This window comes from Girardinichthys multiradiatus, chromosome 12 (assembly GCF_021462225.1).
Source record: "Girardinichthys multiradiatus isolate DD_20200921_A chromosome 12, DD_fGirMul_XY1, whole genome shotgun sequence".
NCBI classification, from domain to species: Eukaryota; Metazoa; Chordata; class Actinopteri; order Cyprinodontiformes; family Goodeidae; genus Girardinichthys; species Girardinichthys multiradiatus.
Genome location: NC_061805.1, coordinates 50,994,972 through 51,013,364, shown reverse-complemented (window position 1 = coordinate 51,013,364; position 18,393 = coordinate 50,994,972). Strand labels below are relative to the sequence as shown.

Genomic DNA, 18,393 nt, shown 5'->3' with positions numbered 1-18,393 from the left:
AATCATATTTTTCTGCTGGAGCAATTTGCAGACGGTTCCTGCGCCTTTGAGGAGCAGCGAGCTCTAAATAGAAACCAATGCAAGTCTCCCAGCGCGGTGTTGGGCTCGGTTCGAGGAAAATACGACTGTAGGTCACTGTCTGTCTTGCTGTGGTTGCAGAGAGGTGTCGGTTTTGTAGAAGCAATGTTCCGCTGATGAGTTTTTGATCCAGAAAAGCCGAATCTGTGAATATTTTTTTTTAACTGTACCGAAGTACACGACTTATTATGACTTTTACCCCCAGAGCACCAAATTATAATCATAATACAAAATTAGGAATATAATAAAGTTGGCAACAAAAAGCTACCAGAGTAGAGACTGTAAGCCTGAAACAAACAGGAACATGCAAATAGATTTAATCCTTTTTTAGTTAAACCAGTTGATTTTCTCTTACAGGAAGCTGTGGACTGAATTTATTTGCACTGATCAGCAACAGGCAGGTAAAGCTGCTGCAGAGTGACTAAAGGTCAGGAGGTGTCTCATTATTACCCTGTTTATTATTTATGCTTTAAGAAATCTGACCAGGAGACTCTCTGACACCATCATATGTTGGTATGATTGATGCTACATCTCTACCTGCTGGACACAAAGAGATAAAACAACTGTTTCTTATAAATAGACACCTGAGAGTGAAATAGCAGGTCGCTCCTGAGGTTTTCTGTTAACAGAACATATTGAAGAAGCAGGCAAGACTAATTTAATTGTGTAGCACCATTAATACAGTACACAACCCTCCTCTGTCTGATCATTCTTTAATGATTGTGTTTAAATTAATCGAGTCATCTGAACCTGACAGAAATTTTCATAATAGTGGATCATTATCAGACAATACTGCAACAATTTATAAATAATCTGTTCCCTTTCTAATTTCCCCAGTATCACAGAATCACCAGCAGAGGGCAGCAATTCACCTCATTGTGTTTGTTGCTACACTTTTTATCCATAAATAGACATCCTTCAATTATAGAGATGGTTCATTAATTATAAAAGAAGAATAAGTTAAAACCTCTTTGGCTGAATCATTTGAATCATTGTCCAAGGAACAGCTTTCCTTACTTTCTTAAATTTACTCAGAACGTACCACATCATATCTATATATAAACTTTCCATATGTTAGAAGATTCCCATCATTGTCTAATAAATGTATAAATGTCCAAATTCCCGGATCCATCCCTTCTTTATAAAAAAATACATTCTATTTATTAAAACATAAACTGAAGTTACGTGATGGGAAAAGTTGTGTTTATACTGTATATCATTTTCCAGTACTGGAGAACCTGTTTATGATAATCTGATAATTTAGTTGATAATTTAGAAATTTCAGAGTCACAGTTTAGAAAAAATCAATTCCTAAAAAAATGTCAAAAATTGCTTCAGGGAGATAAAACCCCATTTGGTTCAATCTCTTCATAAAGAACTGCAACCATTTTAGTTTGATGGCACCATTCAGCGACTCAATGACTCAAAATCAATCAGACATAATAACCCTAATAAAAAAAAAATGGTTACGTCTCTTTGGATCCAACTGTTGAAATGTTTTTTTTTTTAATTTCTGTATAATGTTATTTTGTATAATAAAAGACTTTTATTTTTATCCTTCAAAATCATGATTTCTAAGTAATTAACTTCATTGTTAACAGGAGTGTTAAACATATTTCCCAGTGGATGATCATGAATTGTCAATATTTCACATTTTGTAATGTTCAGATTTAAACCAGAAGCTTTTGAAAACAATGAAATTTCAGAAAGTGCTACAGAAACCTCTGAAATGTTCTTTAAAAACAAAGTAGTGTCATCTGATAATTGACTTATAATCAATGAAACAGAACTATTAATATCAGAATATAATAAAGAGATTAATTTTATACGTTTTTCTCCAAATCCAAAATATCTTAAAGCTTTTAATATGAAACCATGTTCAACCATTTCAAATGCCTTTTAGAAATCACACCATCATCCTTGATTAAATGACTGTAATCTAGCAGATCTACTCATCTACTCATGTGATTGCCAATTGCTTCATCACTATAAATTTCATATATAAGTTCCTTAACAATTTTCACATGTCCACTGTCATTTAAAAGATCTGATTTAAATATACAATAATCTTTTTTAAACTGTGTTTTCTTTTCAGATTTAGTTTTAGAATAAAAACATTGTGATCTATTAGAGGGGCTGTGGAGATGGAAATATGTGAAACACATATTTCCATTTGGTTTGAACCAATCCCAGTAATCCCAGTGTGTCTCTCTCCATATATCATTGAAATTATTTGAATCAAAAGAGTCTGTCATAACTGGGTTCCATTGGTTTCTTGGTGGAAATCTGTCCTGTTATTCATTTGGAACCAAAGTAAAATCACCACCTAAAAGAACGTAATACGTGCGACATAATTGTTCATATTCAGATAAACCAACGTTAACCTTTCCAACATTAGCCTATTATGAGGTAAACATCCACTAGTTTTATAAATGACTGATCTATGTTGGCTGCCAGCCAGTGTCCTGAATCATCTGACTGAAATATCACTGCCTTCCCTGGACGTCTTTTAAAACCAAAAGCTTCCAGCAGAGTGATTGCTACTATGACTAAATATTATTTTTCTCCTCATTGATTTGACCTGAAGGTGGCATCAGTACGGTGGCCGGGGGGTGCAAACCAACATTACAAAATGTAAAACACTTTTACAAACCTAAAGACAAAATAACATTAAAGAAAACAATTTTAACAAGATGCGAAACACTTTTACAAATACTGAAACAAAGTTACATTTGACAAAATCAACCGGAAAGGGAATGTACCAACGCCGAGGCTGACCCGGAAGTCAGCCTATTATAATTTCTGATTCCAGATAAACCCGACGAGGAATACACCTCCAAATGTAAGTGAATCTCAGTAAAGAAGTGAAAAGTTTGAAAGAGCTTGTTTTAGACATTTGCATAGAAATATTTTTATATTTTCTTCAAATTAAGACAAATGTCAAATTAAAAAAGGCTTTATTTTTGCTCTGATATTAAGCAAGATGTTTTTTTCCTTTCTCTTAACATCATCCCTGAGAACTCTTACATTCAATGATACAAAAGATAAACTGGTGCTCAACATATATTTTAAGAACCAAACAAGAAACGATGTAAAACTTATATAACATAACTTTCTATCTTAAGAAGAGTTTAAGAAAATAGCAGTAGTTCTTCTTACCCCATTCAATACCTATGAATCTGTCCCTCTTTTATATTAGAGTTTAATTAATGTGTATACATTAAAGTTTCTGCAGCCGTCTGCAGAAATGCGGCCTTTTCACCAGAATCTCCGGCTTGTCGGATTTTTCGCCAAACCTTCTCCCTTTCCAGCCATCTTCTTCCTCAGCAAAGCGGATTTTCTCAGATTCACATATCTGGACATTGTTGGATCTCTTCCAAATTCCATCCTGGTGAAGACGCTTTGTGAACTGAATGATCACCTGGTGGTTTCTGCCTTCTTCTTTTCTTCCTATTCAATGCACAGTATCCACAAAATACTCCATAAGATCCGATTATTCTGGGATGATTTTAGTGAAGATCCTGATTAGATCTTCTCTAAGATCTTCACCATGCTTTCTTTCGTTCCTTTGATCCCATCTTCGTGAGTATCGGTCTCGCTCTTTTGCTTTTTCTTAAACTCCTCAACCTCTTTCCTTAGGGCAGAAACTTCTTATTGAAGTCCACAGATTTTTCCTTTGCATTCTTGGACTTCAGCTGCATTAAATTCAATAGATTTAGAAAGATTGGCCATCATCACAGCACTCTCAGATAATTTCTTGTCAATGTCCGCCATCTTGTTTATCAAACCACACGTGAAGAGCTTGAATAGCTGCCATTATGTCGTATGTTGTGGGATTGGGTTTGGTTTCCTTTCTTGGATGTTCATCCTTTAGAGGGAGTTGAGAGAGGTGACTCATTTATTTCCTCAAGGGTTCTTTTCTCTCCGTTTCCACTTTCAGACTCCATCTCTTAATGACAGTAATCGTGATTACCTACAATTGAAGCCGAAACTTGTTCTCGCTTTGCTTTCCCAGAGGACTTTTTTTTCTTTTTTTGTTCTTTCTGTATATTTCCCAAATTTGCTCCAACATTTTGAGGGTAAAAGTTCAATAAAGGAAGAGTAAGACACCTTACACCAGAGCTACGTTATAAAACGACTGCTCAGTTCGCCCCCTGGAGTTCTTGGCATATGCTGTCTTTGTTGTATATATATATGAAATTAAAACAAATATATATTTTCTTTGCATTTAAATCTATAATATCCATGAAATAAATTTGTTTAATGTTGAAACTTTCTTAGATGTACCCTGGGTCTGGTTTCTTCTCCAGTTATTTATCACATGAAAACAATCCCTGAATGACTGTCGGGTCTTTAAACCACAGCTGCCATTCAGTTTCATTTCCATAAATGTATTTTTACTGGAACTGAAATATCTTGTGGTCCAGAGATCATGTTCAACCATTGGCTCCAGTTCATCATTTCTGCTCTCAGTCAGAACTTTCTAAAGCTGGTGTTGGCAGCTTCCCCTCTGAAAGATAAAAACAAAAACAATAACAATATCTAATAAATAATCAAATTATTTGCAAAATTTCTTTATTTTTTTTATTTATTTCATTCATTAAAAACAAAACAACAAAACAATCATCCTTAAAAATGAGCTGGTTACCATTCCAATTCATACACAACTAAAATACCTTTAATAAAGTTCAGTAAATGTGGGGCATGTAGGTTAAGTTGTATTTTCTACTTCTGTGTGTTTAAAAATTATAATGTGATCAGAGTATTTTAATTTCTAAATAGCAGACATCTTATCAGTTCTCAGAACTTGTAATCTCATAAACGTTTATTCTCTAAGAATGATTTCTGTCATAAATCACACTGGCTACATGCAGAAGTATAAATGATTCTTCTTATGATCATATTCTCTGATGTTGGTTTAATTTTGACTACAAAGATTTTATAACTTATTTTCTGGGTATAGTTGATTTACGCTGTAGAAAGGTCACTGGTTACTGAAGATAACTCATTTAATGTGACCTACCTGGTAAATTTGGCAATGTAACCTGCTTTGCTACAACATGAGGTTATTTGGTGCAGAAGACATTTTGTGATAAAAGTACAGAATGATATAATCAAGACAAACACGATGTTTTTCAGTTGAATTCTAGAGGATGTGTCACAGAACAAGTAGAAGTTTTTAAATGATCACAAAAACCTGGCAGTTTATCAGGGGTGAGTACGCTTCTTATGTCTCTGATTTATTCATAATTGGAATAAGTCCAGTGGATGAGTGAGTGATGACTGAGGCAGATAATTGCAAAGATTGAACAAACATTTAATCTCAGTAGGGATTAAGCAGTTTAGTCCGACCCAACCGACCCGGCAGCCTCCTCTGGCAGCTTTAGAAAAGAAAAGCAGGTTATTCATTAACATTTAGAACCTGCAGAGAGTAATTCATGAAGTGCAGGATAGGGGGCGCTGTGTGACTCAGAGGTAGAGGTCACCGTGTGGCAGAGAGGATGTTGGTCCTCGGCGCCGCTGTCCTGGACTCGACTCCCGGGTCGTTTATGACATGTTGTCTCCTTCTTTCTCTGCTGTCATTTTCTGTCTGATACAATCAGCTAAAAGTCTCTAACGTCACAAACTCTTCCCAAATAAACCCAAACAGAAAGAGTCACTGATGGAGTCGCTCATTACAATTAAAACAAGAAGATGAGTTTAAATGATTCATATTTAATGTGTTTTCATAATAATGTTTGATCAACCTTAAAGCTCAGGTAACAAAAAATGGACATTTACAAAACAAACATCTGTTTTCTTCTGTCTTCTGGACAAAAATAAAACTGTTCAAATAATCTAAAATGGGTTTAAATCATTTAAAATTAAAATTTACATCAGTTACTTGATGACCTTTGAGTCTTCCAAAGTAAAAAAGCCACGATCACGACTCCCACAGTTATTGAGAGTCCAGTCACACCAAGTGTGACCTTCACAGCTTCTTCTACCTGGAAATGAGGAGAAATGAGGAACAGATGAATCCAGGTTTGACGTCTACAGTAGAAACTTTTCACATCCTTCTGTCACCTTAAAGAGACGAACTTCACTCTATTCTACGGTCATTTTATGTGATAAACCAACACAGAGTAGTTCATAGTTCAGAAGTGGAAGGAACATGATTCATGGATGTAAATATTTTACTGTGTCATGAGAAAGTGTTCAGCCCCCTTTACTCTGATTACCCAAAATAAATCCCAGAGCAACTAACAGCTTTCAGAAGTTTCCTGATTAGCAAACAGAGTCCAGCTGTGTGTGATTTCATCTCATTATAAATGCATCTGTTCTGTTTCTGGCCACAGAGGTTTTGTTGGAGAACATTGGAGAACAACCATCATCATGAAGACCAAGGAACACAACAGACAGGTCAGGGAGACGTTCTGGAGAAGTTTAAAACAGGATTATGTTCTAAACAAATATCCAAAGTTTCATCAGATTTTAGAGAATTTATCTTTAATAAAGAAGAATTCAGCCCAGATTCATCAAGTCTACAGTTGTTCTTTTCATGTGTCTCTCAATCTAAAGTGATCATGTTTTCAAAGTCAGAAAAAGATTTCATAAACCTTTAACTGCATTTAAATCACTTCTCAGTTCAAGTTTGATGGGTCTAAAGAAGATCAGATGTTCTCCAGATTCCTTAAAACTGTGAAACAGCCCTTTAGTGCAGCATCAGAAGCTTTATTAGGAGAGTTCAGGTGATTTATTTTTGTCAAAGGTTTCTGAGGACATCTCAACAAACATGTTCTTAATAAATCTCTTCAGGTCGGTCCAGTCTGGGTTCGGACCACATCAGAACACTGATTACAGAGTTCTACATGGTCTCCTCAGGGTCTCTGAGGTTTTTCAGTTTCATCTTTCTCTCCTTGCTCCAAGAAGGTAGTTTTTCACTTGTTCAGACAAACCCTGATCTCTAACGTACCAAACTCTGTCTTCTGAAGGCATCTCGTTTTGGTTTCCACCATAGTTGGACCTACCTGCTCTGACTCAGCGTTGCCGTAGCGAAGCTCAGTTGCAAAATGTTCACAGTTGTAGTTGACGACGTTGTATGATCGAGTTGTGCCCACGAGTTTGTGGGCTTCGTTCACGATAACCTCCGGAGGGCGGGGTTGTTTCTCCTGGTCGTGGAGGTTGTTGATCGTCCACTCGTCAGTGCTCACCACCTCCAGTAGCTTCTGTTTCAGGACGTTGTTCTTCCCAATGGGAAGGTTTATGGTGCTGGAGGACGAAAGACTTCCTTCAAAGAGAAACCAAATGACAGGAGATCTTTTGTAAAATGTGTTTTAGTGACTGTGGCTTTGAAACTGGTTCCTGTTCAGAGACGTAACGTCGGTTTGTGGTGGACTCACCATCTGGTCCCAGAAGATGAACAACGTAGCCCTCTCCAACGTACACAGCCCAGTGCTCATAGACGTTACGGAAGATCTCAATCAAGTCTCCAGGCTTCGGTTCATCTCCGTTCTCAGATTTAAAGATAGAAAAGGTTGAAGTTAGAAGAATCATATCTGCTATTTTATTATTATTCCTTTCTTAGTCTTTAGGTTAGCTGGATGTTTTCATATTTGTGATCATACATGCAGCAAAGGGTCAAGGGTCAGGAATCGAACCGACTCATAGCCTCTGTATACGGTTCATAATCTACCTCTACACCACGCACCCGTTCTCAGATATTTTGCCATCAATTTAATGCTTTATTCAGTGCGGTACACTGATATCATCTTGCATCTAAATTAGCTTTCTGAATAAAGGTTCCCTGACCGGAGAATCAGAACCAACTGACAACATTAAAGAACCCGTTTGATGCTAAATTCATGTTTTCAGGTCTATGTGTCCTCTGTGCTGGACTTGTCTACAGAGATTGGGTCTGAAGACCCATAGAGGTTCTTAGTTTGGACCAAATTCAGACTGACCTCATAAAATCTAGCTTTTGATGTTTTCAGGTAGAATTAGACACATTTGTTGTGTTAAACGTGTCTCTGGTTCAGCATTCCTGATATAAATCAAAATCACCACCAGCCATCTACAGAACTTACTGACGCACTGAGGAGGTAATTCTGCCATAATGTGCAGGAGCAGAGATGTATCTAAAACTTGCAGAATATTGGACCTCAAGGACTGAAGATGGACACCACAAAGTCAGGATACATGTGGATGGATTAGATGGAACAACTTCATAATCAGAATTTGTTTTTTGGCCACATTTGGACTGCCTTAAATGAAATAAATGTGGTTTATGAGTTAAGAGGAAAAGATTTACGCTTACAACCAACCAATGTCCACTCTGCATACACGTGAAGCTGAGACGGCACCATGGGAGTTGGACTCCATAACAGAGTATTGGTAAGTAAAGCCAATCTCCTCAAAGTACAGCTGTTTGGATTTCTATCTGTTTTTTCTCACATTAGTTTTTTAGTGGAATTTCCTTGTGTTTCATGTTACTGCAGATAAACTGCTGTTTATCCTTCTGGATGACCAATTCTCAAGGCTGTTTAATCAGCTGCCTTGATTTATTAAAAAATATTCATAAAAACATGATCAAGGAAATAGTAAAATATTTAGGGAAATATTATTTTGAATAAGAACCAAACTTTTCCGGATGGGTCTTAATGGTTTCTTCCTTATTCTTAATCTCACTTGTTTATATTGTACATTACTCGTCCTTATTCTTTCATTGTGCTCAGTAGTTTAGTTGGGTTGTTTTAGCAGAGTTTGTTGATTGAAATATGTTTGACTGTGAGTTGACTTATTTTTGTTAATAAATTCTTGTACTTTAAGAAGTTGTGTGAATAATGCCAGAGCTTGGCTCATTCCTTTCAATTTTGTTCTAATATAAACGTCTTATTGGGCTGGCATTCACAGGATAACCCTTAACAGACCGAAATATTATTTAATAAAATATGAATGTATTAATATTTAATAATATATTTTATTCATAATCACGACACCCTGAGCACCTTGGGGACCCTGGTTTCCAGATAATTTGGGAATAAAAGCAGGACCTGCAGAGAACCAGGGTGAGTTCAGATTTTATTTTCAGGTATCCAACCCTGACCTTCAAAACCACCACAACTGCCATGAATTACAGACTGATGTTCAATTGATTTCAATTCAGTTTTATTTATCTACCGCTAATTCACAACACATGTCGTCTCAAGGCTCTTCATAAAGGGTTTGGAACGGTGCGGGTTGTTGGGGAGGTTAGAATAAACTACTGAGCGTTAGAGTTTGGACATTTTAGAATAGGCTATGTGTAGGGTAATAAGTAAAATAATAAACTGATAAAGTTTGTCCATCTAGAGCCGACAGGTGGTCGTTGTTATACTAAAAACCACAAGGATTGGGGGAACCTCTCTCTGTCAGACTGATTATAACCATTGGAAAAGAGAAGAGGTCATACAGGTAGCAGGTTGAGTCCATCGAAGCAGCAGGACCCAACATTAAAACTGTTAAAATATGATTCTTGGTGTGTTTTAATCACTGCCAGCAGAGGAAGATGTTCTGCAGAAACACGATGAGTGAACATTAAAACAGAGCATCTGATTCTATTCACCAGTCTATTGTTTTACTGCATTTAAGAGTGAAAAACTTGCTTGGAAAGCATCCAAATAAAAATAATCAAAGAAAAATAGAAATAAATTCATGCTAGTTTAAGTTCTGGTAATAATTTCTAAGGGGCAAGTTGGAGCTCTTAGGAGTGGACCTCCACCTGGACCACCTGGACTACATCACTGGTCGCTCACAGTATATGAGGACACAGAGCTGTGACCTGCTGATCTGCCGAATGGAGGCCTCCACAGGGAACAGCCTCTATACTGCAGACTTCTCCATCAACTCCACAGGCTGCCATCTTCAGAGGTTCTCAGATGACTCTGCCATAGTTGGCATTATCACTAGTGAGAATCACTCAGAGTACAGACAGTGGACACAGAACTTTGTGGACTGGTACCAGTGGAACCATCTCCTGATAAACGCGGGTAAAGCCAAGAAGTTGGTGATTGACTTCCGCAAGTGCAGACCCACCACACTGACACTGGTGAACATCCAGGCAACTGACATTGAGATACTGTACTCTTATACATACCTGGATGTTCACCTGAACAATAAACTGGACTGTAGTCACAACACTGATGCTCTTAACAGGATGGATCAGAACAGACTCTGCCTGCTGAGGAGACTGAGATGGAGTGCAGGGGGCGCTCCGAAAGACCTTTCTTGTCTCTGTGGTGGCATCAGCCATTTTCTGGTGTAGTATGTTGGAGAAGCAGGTTATCTGGGAGGAAGTAGTTAGATATGTTCACCAGGAGAACCAGCTCTGTCCTAGGATGTCCCCTTGACCCAGTGTAGGTGGTGGAGACAGACGGACTCTAGGAAGAATAACATCACTGTTGGTCAATGTCTCCCACCGCATGCATGAAGCTGCTGCAGACCTGGAGAGTTCCTTAATAATAATAATAATAACTGTACAGTATTTCTTTTCTTATTTCTTTTTCATTTTATTTTATTTTTTTTCCTTTAATGTAGAGTCTACTCTTGCTTTTTGATCTTTTAGTTTATTTTGTGGGTACCTGCATTTTGTGGGTACCTGCATGCTTCCATCAGCCTTTTACTTTACTGCTGACACACCTGAATTTCCTCTTAGTGGGACAATAAATCGTATTATTATTAATATTATATGCCGATAAATGTCATCCCTTGATCTTTCTGTGTGAGAAGATGACCTTGTGGAGGCTAACACATTGTCAGAAAATTGTCAGCATTTATTTTGTTTTCTGTAATCAGAATCAGAATCAGCTTTATTGCCAAGTTCGTACAAACAAACAAGGAATTTGACTCTGGTACACTTTGCTCTTTGGTTTTGGTTTTGCATGACAGAATAGTAAGTCAGTATATTGAGTTCTGGAAGGACCAGATGTTTACTTTTAACCATTTGAAATTGAATCTGGATTCCTGACACCTTTTATGCAAAATCTTAGAATGTGAAAGAACCAGGAGGAACCAGTGGTTCTCATCTTGTAGAACTTTGTTGTCAAACAAAAACCCTTTACCTCCCTTATTAGCTTTTTTTGTTTTCTGGTAAAAATAAACTCTTTTGATGGTCCTTCACATCTGTCTCTGGTTCCACTGATAAACATCCAGTGAAATCCATCAGCTGACGTTGACCAAACAGTATGAATTCATATTTAGAAATGAACCAAATGAGAAACAAGGTTTCTGTCCGACAGGAACAAAAAACTCATCCTGGGATCAAACACATTTCATGTTTTTTAACATTTAAACACATTAACATGTTGAGACAGAAGACCGTCTTTCTCACCTTAACCACAGAAGCATCCTGTAGACACACAGAAATAAATTATAAACAGACAAAATAAAAACTAAGATTAATTTTTCTCACCATGTCAGTGATCGCTTCCTTTCCAGATGCTTCTGTAGAGGAATCAGAAGATTTTAACATAAAATATCCAAATCCAGAATTGCATTGTGTTAAACCTTCTGTATTGAAAGTAATTAACATAAAACTGTTCTAAATTTCTATAAACAGTCTTCTGGATGACCTCACTGCTCCTGTTTTAATGCAAGTCTTGAAACTGGTTGATATGTTTGGTTGGAATGAGTTCTTGGCAGCTGCTCAGTGAAGCTGCGTATAGCAGAAAAATCAAACATGTATAAAACTTGAAAAGACAACTAATTTAAAAACCTTTATAGACATATGAGACGGACCCCATTAGAAGGTAGAAATAACTGTCAGAAAGGGACAATTCTAGGTTTTTGAAGAAGCTTTGGATTGTTGCTAAGAACCTAAACTTGTCAAGTACAGAGAACTCATGGTCAAGAAAGCAGTTCAGGATGGTTTAAGCTTGGCCCTTCAATCTAGAAGCCATCAGATGATCCACTGTGGTCATAAAGCAACACTCAGGTAGGTTGTGGTGTTTAAATGCTGCTCATTTGGTACCAAGTGTGCAAAGACAGTATTCCCACACCATGATACCACTGCCACCAGCAACCTGAATCAGGTCACTTTCACTAAATTTACACCAAATTCTGACCTGATTATCTGAATACTGCAGCTGATATTGAGTCTCATCAGATCAGTTAATGCTCTTCTATCCTGTTATTGTCCAGTTTTGATGCGTCTTTCCTGTTCATAGCTGACAGGAGCGCCACCTGGTGTTGTCTTCTGCTGCTGCAGCTCATCTCCTTCAAGGTTCCACTTTATCATCAAAGATGGTGTTCTATAGACCTTGGTTGTTGATTTATATCACCTAGAACCAGTCTGCCCATTCTCCTCTGACATCAACATCAACAAAATCAGCAAGTTGTCTTTTAAACGAACTGAGTTGCTGTTGTGTGATTGGATGATTCATGATTTAAGCTAACAAGTGAATAAAGAAGTGTCCCCAAAAATGTACAGTGGGTGTAAGTGGTGTCTGTTTTAACACTGCTGTGCTGTTTTCTACTTCACAACAAAACGTTCAATAAAGTTTATCTTAGTTTTATATGAGGAAAAATGAAACTCACCAAGTTCTGTAGAGTCCATGATCCGAGGCGTCCAACCCAGAAGACGACTCTGGTTTCAACAGCCTAACAAGAAACCCACACAGAGCTTCATAAAACAGGATGGTTCCCTCGAACAAAAAGGTTTTAAAAAGAAATGAAGGTGGTGACTTTGAGTTTCTGAAATATTCACTGCAGCGATAAAATCTAAGATACAAATAATTGCTTTTCTAGATCCACTAACATTACATTAAATGAGGTTTGTTTACCTGCTGAGGTCTGTTTTATTCTCACTCTGAGGTGAATAAAGTAAAGAAGGATGATCAGGGATATAAAAGCCTCTTCGAGGAATCCAGGTGTGTTTTAAAAAGTAAAGGAATCCAGCTCAGAACAGGTTATGTTACTTTCTGGATTTCTTTCCTTTACTTACAGAAACTGACTGTTCTAACTGTGTGTTCAACAAAACAAAAAATCTTTTGGTTGTATAATTTATTGACATGAAATATATATTTTACTTACATAGTTTTAATACATATATTTATTGAAAACTTTCATATTCAGAGCAGATAAAAGTCTAGTTCCCAGAAGCTGAACCTGTAGTTACTCTCTTAGCTTTCTGTGAAATATGTGGACAAGTTGTAACATGGAAGCCAAACGTTAGCTGACACATAGTTGCATTATCCATCTATCTATCTATCTATCTATCTATCTATCTATCTATCTATCTATCTATCTATCTATCTATCTATCTATCAAGTTTGTTCACACAAACAAGGACTGTGACTCCAGTACACTATGCTCTCTTTGAAGATTTCTTTTTTTTAAATTATCTTTAAAATGTACATAAATACACATGTGACTTTGCAGGAGAAGATAAAGTGAAATCAGTCCAAGTCTGCATGGTGTTGTGGAGCTCAGTCACGTGTTCAACAGAAAAAACAGCCTGGGGGAAGAAACAGTCTCTGTATCGCCACCTGATGGTAAAAGCCTAAACACTTTGTGTGCAGGGTGTGTGGGGTCTGCAGAGATGTTAGCTGCCTTTTCCTGACCCTAGGCCTGTATAGGTCCTGGGTGGAGGGAAAGTCAGTCCTGATGATTGTCTCTGCAGACCTGATTGTTGGTTGCAGTCTGGACCTGTCCTGTTTGGTGGATGATCCAAACCTATGGGAAGAAACTTGTGCCATCAGAAACTCAATTTGAATTGCACTGATTGAATTTGTATTTGCAAATTTGAAATTAAATGTATTGGTTTGAAAATGAATTTCAATAAATTGAAACTGAATTTAATACTTTGAAACTGAATTTATTACATGTGTAAAAAAAGCGTCATGTAAACAAATGATGGACTAACAGTTATGCTAGCTGTTAGCTAAAGATGCTAAGTTAGCATAATGTGCCGCCTTAACAGGTGTTTGGGATTTATTTTTCATGCACATGGGATAAAATACGGAGCCTGTGAGCTGACATGGGGGAAAAAATATAGTGTCACAAAATACTAATTTGTAGCTGCGAAATATATATAACGTTCACAAGAAATGAATTCGTTCCGACGAAGTAGACATCAAGTGACCTGTTGCAGGAGATGTGTAACTCATCAGTGTACGGTGGGTGTGTGCCACTCCTGTCACACCAACTATCCTCTTCAAATCCTAGCACTTCACGTTGAAAACTGTCAGTCTGCTGAAACTAATGTGCAAGAGGTTTGTACAGTCCCATCACGTGGATGATGTTGGGAGTCCGCATTACAAGTAACTTTTCTCATGCAAATCTTAGAAATGACAGCAATTTACTTTTCAGCTCGTTAGTTTTGAAAATGTTTAGATCAGTCAGGAGTTTCATGTGCAACATTTTCAATGTTGCTGAAATTGGCTGTCCATCTCTGTGTAACACAAACTAACTTTGTACTTTGCACTTGGTACTTTCCTTTATCAGATTCCTGATGAAGACTTGGATTGCACACCACTTTCCACCCCACATATTGATGGAAACGATCAATTAAACTCAGACCCGAGGGTAAAGTTTTTATCCTATAATCCTTTAGACTATTCATAACCAAATAAAAAGAAACAAAAAGATAAATGCAATTAATTCTGTGTGGACAAAATTGCATACATTTTGAGCAGTCTCAAAAAAGAACAAACATGTTCATTGTTAAGGGTTGGATTTATTACTTATTTTTACAGTGGGTACCTGGGGATACCAACTTTTAAGGTAGCCTATATGAGCCATAGCTGAAAGATGAACAGCAATGAGATGTATGAAATGAAGCAAGATTTATTTTTCTTGCTTTTAAAGTTAGTTTTTTTTTTTCTTCACTTGCTTTTACAGCCATTAGAGAAAGATGAAGTTATGGTGTCCCCAAATGCAATGGTTTTGTTACAATATTTCAGTGTCTTTTTTGCGGGCATTACTATTTCCAGCTCATAATCATAATGCTCCTTGTTACAGATTCTGTGCCCTATCTGTGGTCAGACATTTTCTCAGAATGAGGTGGAGGAACATGCAAGCAAGTGCAGTGAGAGGTAGTACAGTGTTTTGCTTTCCACTAATTATTTGATATATTTATAGATGACATTAAATGCTTTGTTACTGGCTGAGCTGTGCATCTTACACACTGGCTTTGATCACTATACACATTTTTTTCTATTTGGTTTTGCCACTGTTTGCATAACATTGTGATTGTCATTAAGTCTTGCTAAAGTACTTGCTGTACTATGAACAAGTTCACTTAAGGTCAAACTTTTAAAAGTATTGTTTTATATTTTGCTTTTTTTACATTATGTTTTACACTCACCCGCCACTTTATTAGGTACACCTTGCTAGTACCGGGTTGGACCCCCTTTTGCCTTCAAAACTGCCTTAATCCTTCGTGGCATAGATTCAACGAGGTACTGGAAACATTCCTCAGAGAGTTTGGTCCATATTGACATGATAGCATCGCCTTTCTTCCACATTCTGATTGAACTGCAGCAGATCATCTTGACCATGTCTACATGCTTAAATGCATTGAGTTGCTGCCATGTGATTGATTAGAAATTTGCGTAACGAGCAGTTGGACAGGTGTACCTAATAAAGTGGCCGGTGAGTATATGGTTTTCACTCTGGAAGTTTGTCATTGCAGCAATGCAAGCCTCTTTCCTTCAAAAGAGAAGATTTGCCTTTCCAGGTTTGTATTTATTAGTAGTCTTTGATGCTAAATGCATTGATTCTCAAGCTTTTTGACCACATACTCCATATGTAAGTGAATGAACTACCTATATGCTTTGACATTACAGAATAGAAAAATAATGCAGCCTAAGTCACGTACCACCAGTGGTGACCCATGATTAAAAAAACTAAAAAGCATTGAAAAACACAAAACATGACTCACATAGTCATTTTTCTAACAGGTATTTTTCCTCCTATCAGTCTGGATGATATCCTGCAGGTCATAACAGCTGCTGTGAAAACAGATGAAGAATTTCCCATCACTATCTCAAGATCCAACATGGTAGAGCGAGGCCTTGCACAGTGGAAGAGGCAAAAAAGGGCATTGCCTACCAATCAGCTGAGGGTGACATTTATTGGAGAAGCAGGCGTTGATATCGGGGCATTACGGAAAGAATTCCTTACAGGTACACAGTTGAAATGTGACTTAAATTGTGTAGCGTTAAGATGCAATAGAAATGAAAAAAGCTACCTAAATGGAATAACTGTTTGCATTAAAGATATGGTTGCAGGCTTGGAGCAAAGATTATTTGAGGGTGACCAGACTGGGAAGTCTCCCAAATATTCCTTACTCGATCTTGATCATGGAAACTTCCGGTAGGGCTTGTTTACATATAGTTTTCTGTTTAGTTTTAGTCTGAGTCTCCAAACATGATCATCTATATGTTGACTTTTGTTTTCTCAAGAATTTTTCTCTGCTCGTCTTTTCTCAGGAGTGCCGGTGAAATTTGGGCAGCAAGTCTAGCACAAGATGGGCCGCCACCCTGCTGCCTCAAAGATTGGTGTTATCAGTATTTGTGCAATGGAGAGCTGCAGATTGAGAACATTACGAAGGAAGATGTCTGTGATGTTCATTATACCTCTCATCTCCAAGGTATGAGGTCTTGGAAGGTTTTACTGCTCTAAAATATTGGGAATTATGTGTTTGTTGCACAGATTTGCAATTTCATTTGTAAGTTTTGGGATTCTGGAATTGGTCGTGTTATTGAGTGTCGTTTTAAGATTGATTGTGCCACAGAAGATGAAATGACAGAACTCACTGAGGAAATTTATAGCTGCGGCTCTCATGGACCTGTTAATGTTGACGAGAGAAGAAGTTATTCGGTAAAACTCTTTTACTCTGTGATAAAAGTTCATTGGGTTTTTTTTTCCCCTCTCATATTGAACTGATTTCTTTTTACTGTATTTTAGTGCCATTGTTCTTCATGCCATACTTCGGTTGGTGCCCCTTCTCTCCCAGCTACATGATGGTCTGAAACTTTATGGTCTTAGTGATCTAATGAGCCAATACCCAAACATCTGTCGGCCACTGTTAGTCCCTGGAGTGGAAATTTATGTGAGTAAATGTAGGCTTTAGTAGAAATACCACTTTTAACATAATAGTGATTTTAAGTCTGAAACCTAAAATTTCAGCTTAAGTACCCTTAACTATAACTTTAGATTGCAGACTTTTAAGTATTATAACAATTCACAGGTGCACTCAACAAAAAATTTTCAAAATTATCTGTTTGCTCTATAGAGCCTTGAGCCCTTATAGCAAACACAAGGAATCAGGTTCAAGGAAAAAACTCCCTTATAATAAATATACATGTATAAATGTATATATATATATGTGTGTGTGTGTGTGTGTGTGTGTGTATATATATATATATATATTCATAAGATGCAATATAAATAACTATCCTGCAAGACGAATGGCTTAAAATCCCTCTGACCACTGTGCAGGACTTGTATATGCCATTCCCAAGACGAATTGACGCTGTATTGGCTGCAAAAGGAGGTCCTACACCATACTAATAAATTATTGTGGTCTAAAACCAGGTGTTTCAGTTTCATTGTCCAACCCCTGTAGATGAAACCTATAGAGTTAAAGGTACGTGCAAACTGGCAACATTACACTGATGTTGAAATCACTCTTTTTGTGTGTCCAAGGATACTGATTCTTACTGTAAATGCAAAGTGATAAGTCTTTATGTCAGTTACACATTTTGATTCAGGTAAACTCATAATTTACATTGCTGGTTTTGTCAGGCTGATGCAGACTTCGTTTTTGAATCTTGCCATCCCGAGTTCAGTGAGAAGGGCTCCAACAAAGAACAGCTGGAAATGAGCATTATGAGCCATGACCCAAGGTTTTGAAAGTCAGTCAGTCATTTTCTACCGCTTATTCCATAGTGGGTCACGGGGGAGCTGGTGCCTATCTCCAGCAGTCTATGGGCGAGAGGCGGGGTACATCCTGGACAGGTCGCCAGTCCATCGCAGGGCAACACACAAACAACCACACACACTCATTCATACACCTAAGGGCAATTTAGAGAGACCAATTAACCTAACAGGCATGTCTTTGGACTGTGGGAGGAAGCCGGAGTACCCGGTGAGAACCCACGCATGCACGGGGAGAACATGCAAACTCCATGCAGAAAAACCCCAGGCTGGGAATCAAAGCCAGGACCTTCTTGCTGCAAGGCAACAGTGCTACCAACTGCGCCACCGTGCAGCCCCTAAAAACAGCAAAGTGTGAAAACCAATACTTGTCATTTTCAAACATTTTGGCCACGGCTACAAATTACATTGACATGT

At 37.6% G+C, this 18,393-nt stretch overlaps 2 protein-coding genes and 1 long non-coding RNA gene across 3 annotated transcripts in view; 1 reads left to right on the top strand and 2 right to left on the bottom strand.

Annotated features, from left to right (window-relative positions):
* The window catches only part of LOC124877726 (phospholipase A and acyltransferase 4-like), a 221,421-nt gene extending 208,529 nt beyond the window's left edge, over window positions 1-12,892 (bottom strand). Inside the window, exons 1-2 of the mRNA XM_047381168.1 lie at window positions 12,876-12,892; window positions 12,631-12,693 (exon numbers count right to left, since the gene is read on the bottom strand). Of these exons, the coding sequence (XP_047237124.1) occupies window positions 12,631-12,649 (19 nt within the window). The 5' untranslated portion in view covers window positions 12,650-12,693; window positions 12,876-12,892. The remainder of the gene's footprint in view (window positions 1-12,630; window positions 12,694-12,875) is intronic.
* On the top strand, window positions 13-18,005 carry LOC124877729. The gene is made up of 3 exons (XR_007040594.1): window positions 13-742; window positions 6,805-6,809; window positions 17,956-18,005. It is a non-coding gene; the product is annotated as an uncharacterized LOC124877729 (long non-coding RNA).
* Window positions 5,774-11,512, bottom strand: LOC124877727 (phospholipase A and acyltransferase 4-like). The gene is made up of 4 exons (XM_047381169.1): window positions 11,507-11,512; window positions 7,461-7,572; window positions 7,089-7,348; window positions 5,774-6,065 (listed from the first exon to the last, which is right to left on the bottom strand). Exons 1-4 carry the CDS (start codon window positions 11,507-11,509, stop codon window positions 5,955-5,957), a joined length of 486 nt encoding a protein of 161 aa, XP_047237125.1. The 5' UTR covers window positions 11,510-11,512; the 3' UTR covers window positions 5,774-5,954.
* Window positions 18,006-18,393: the final 388 nt, after the last annotated feature.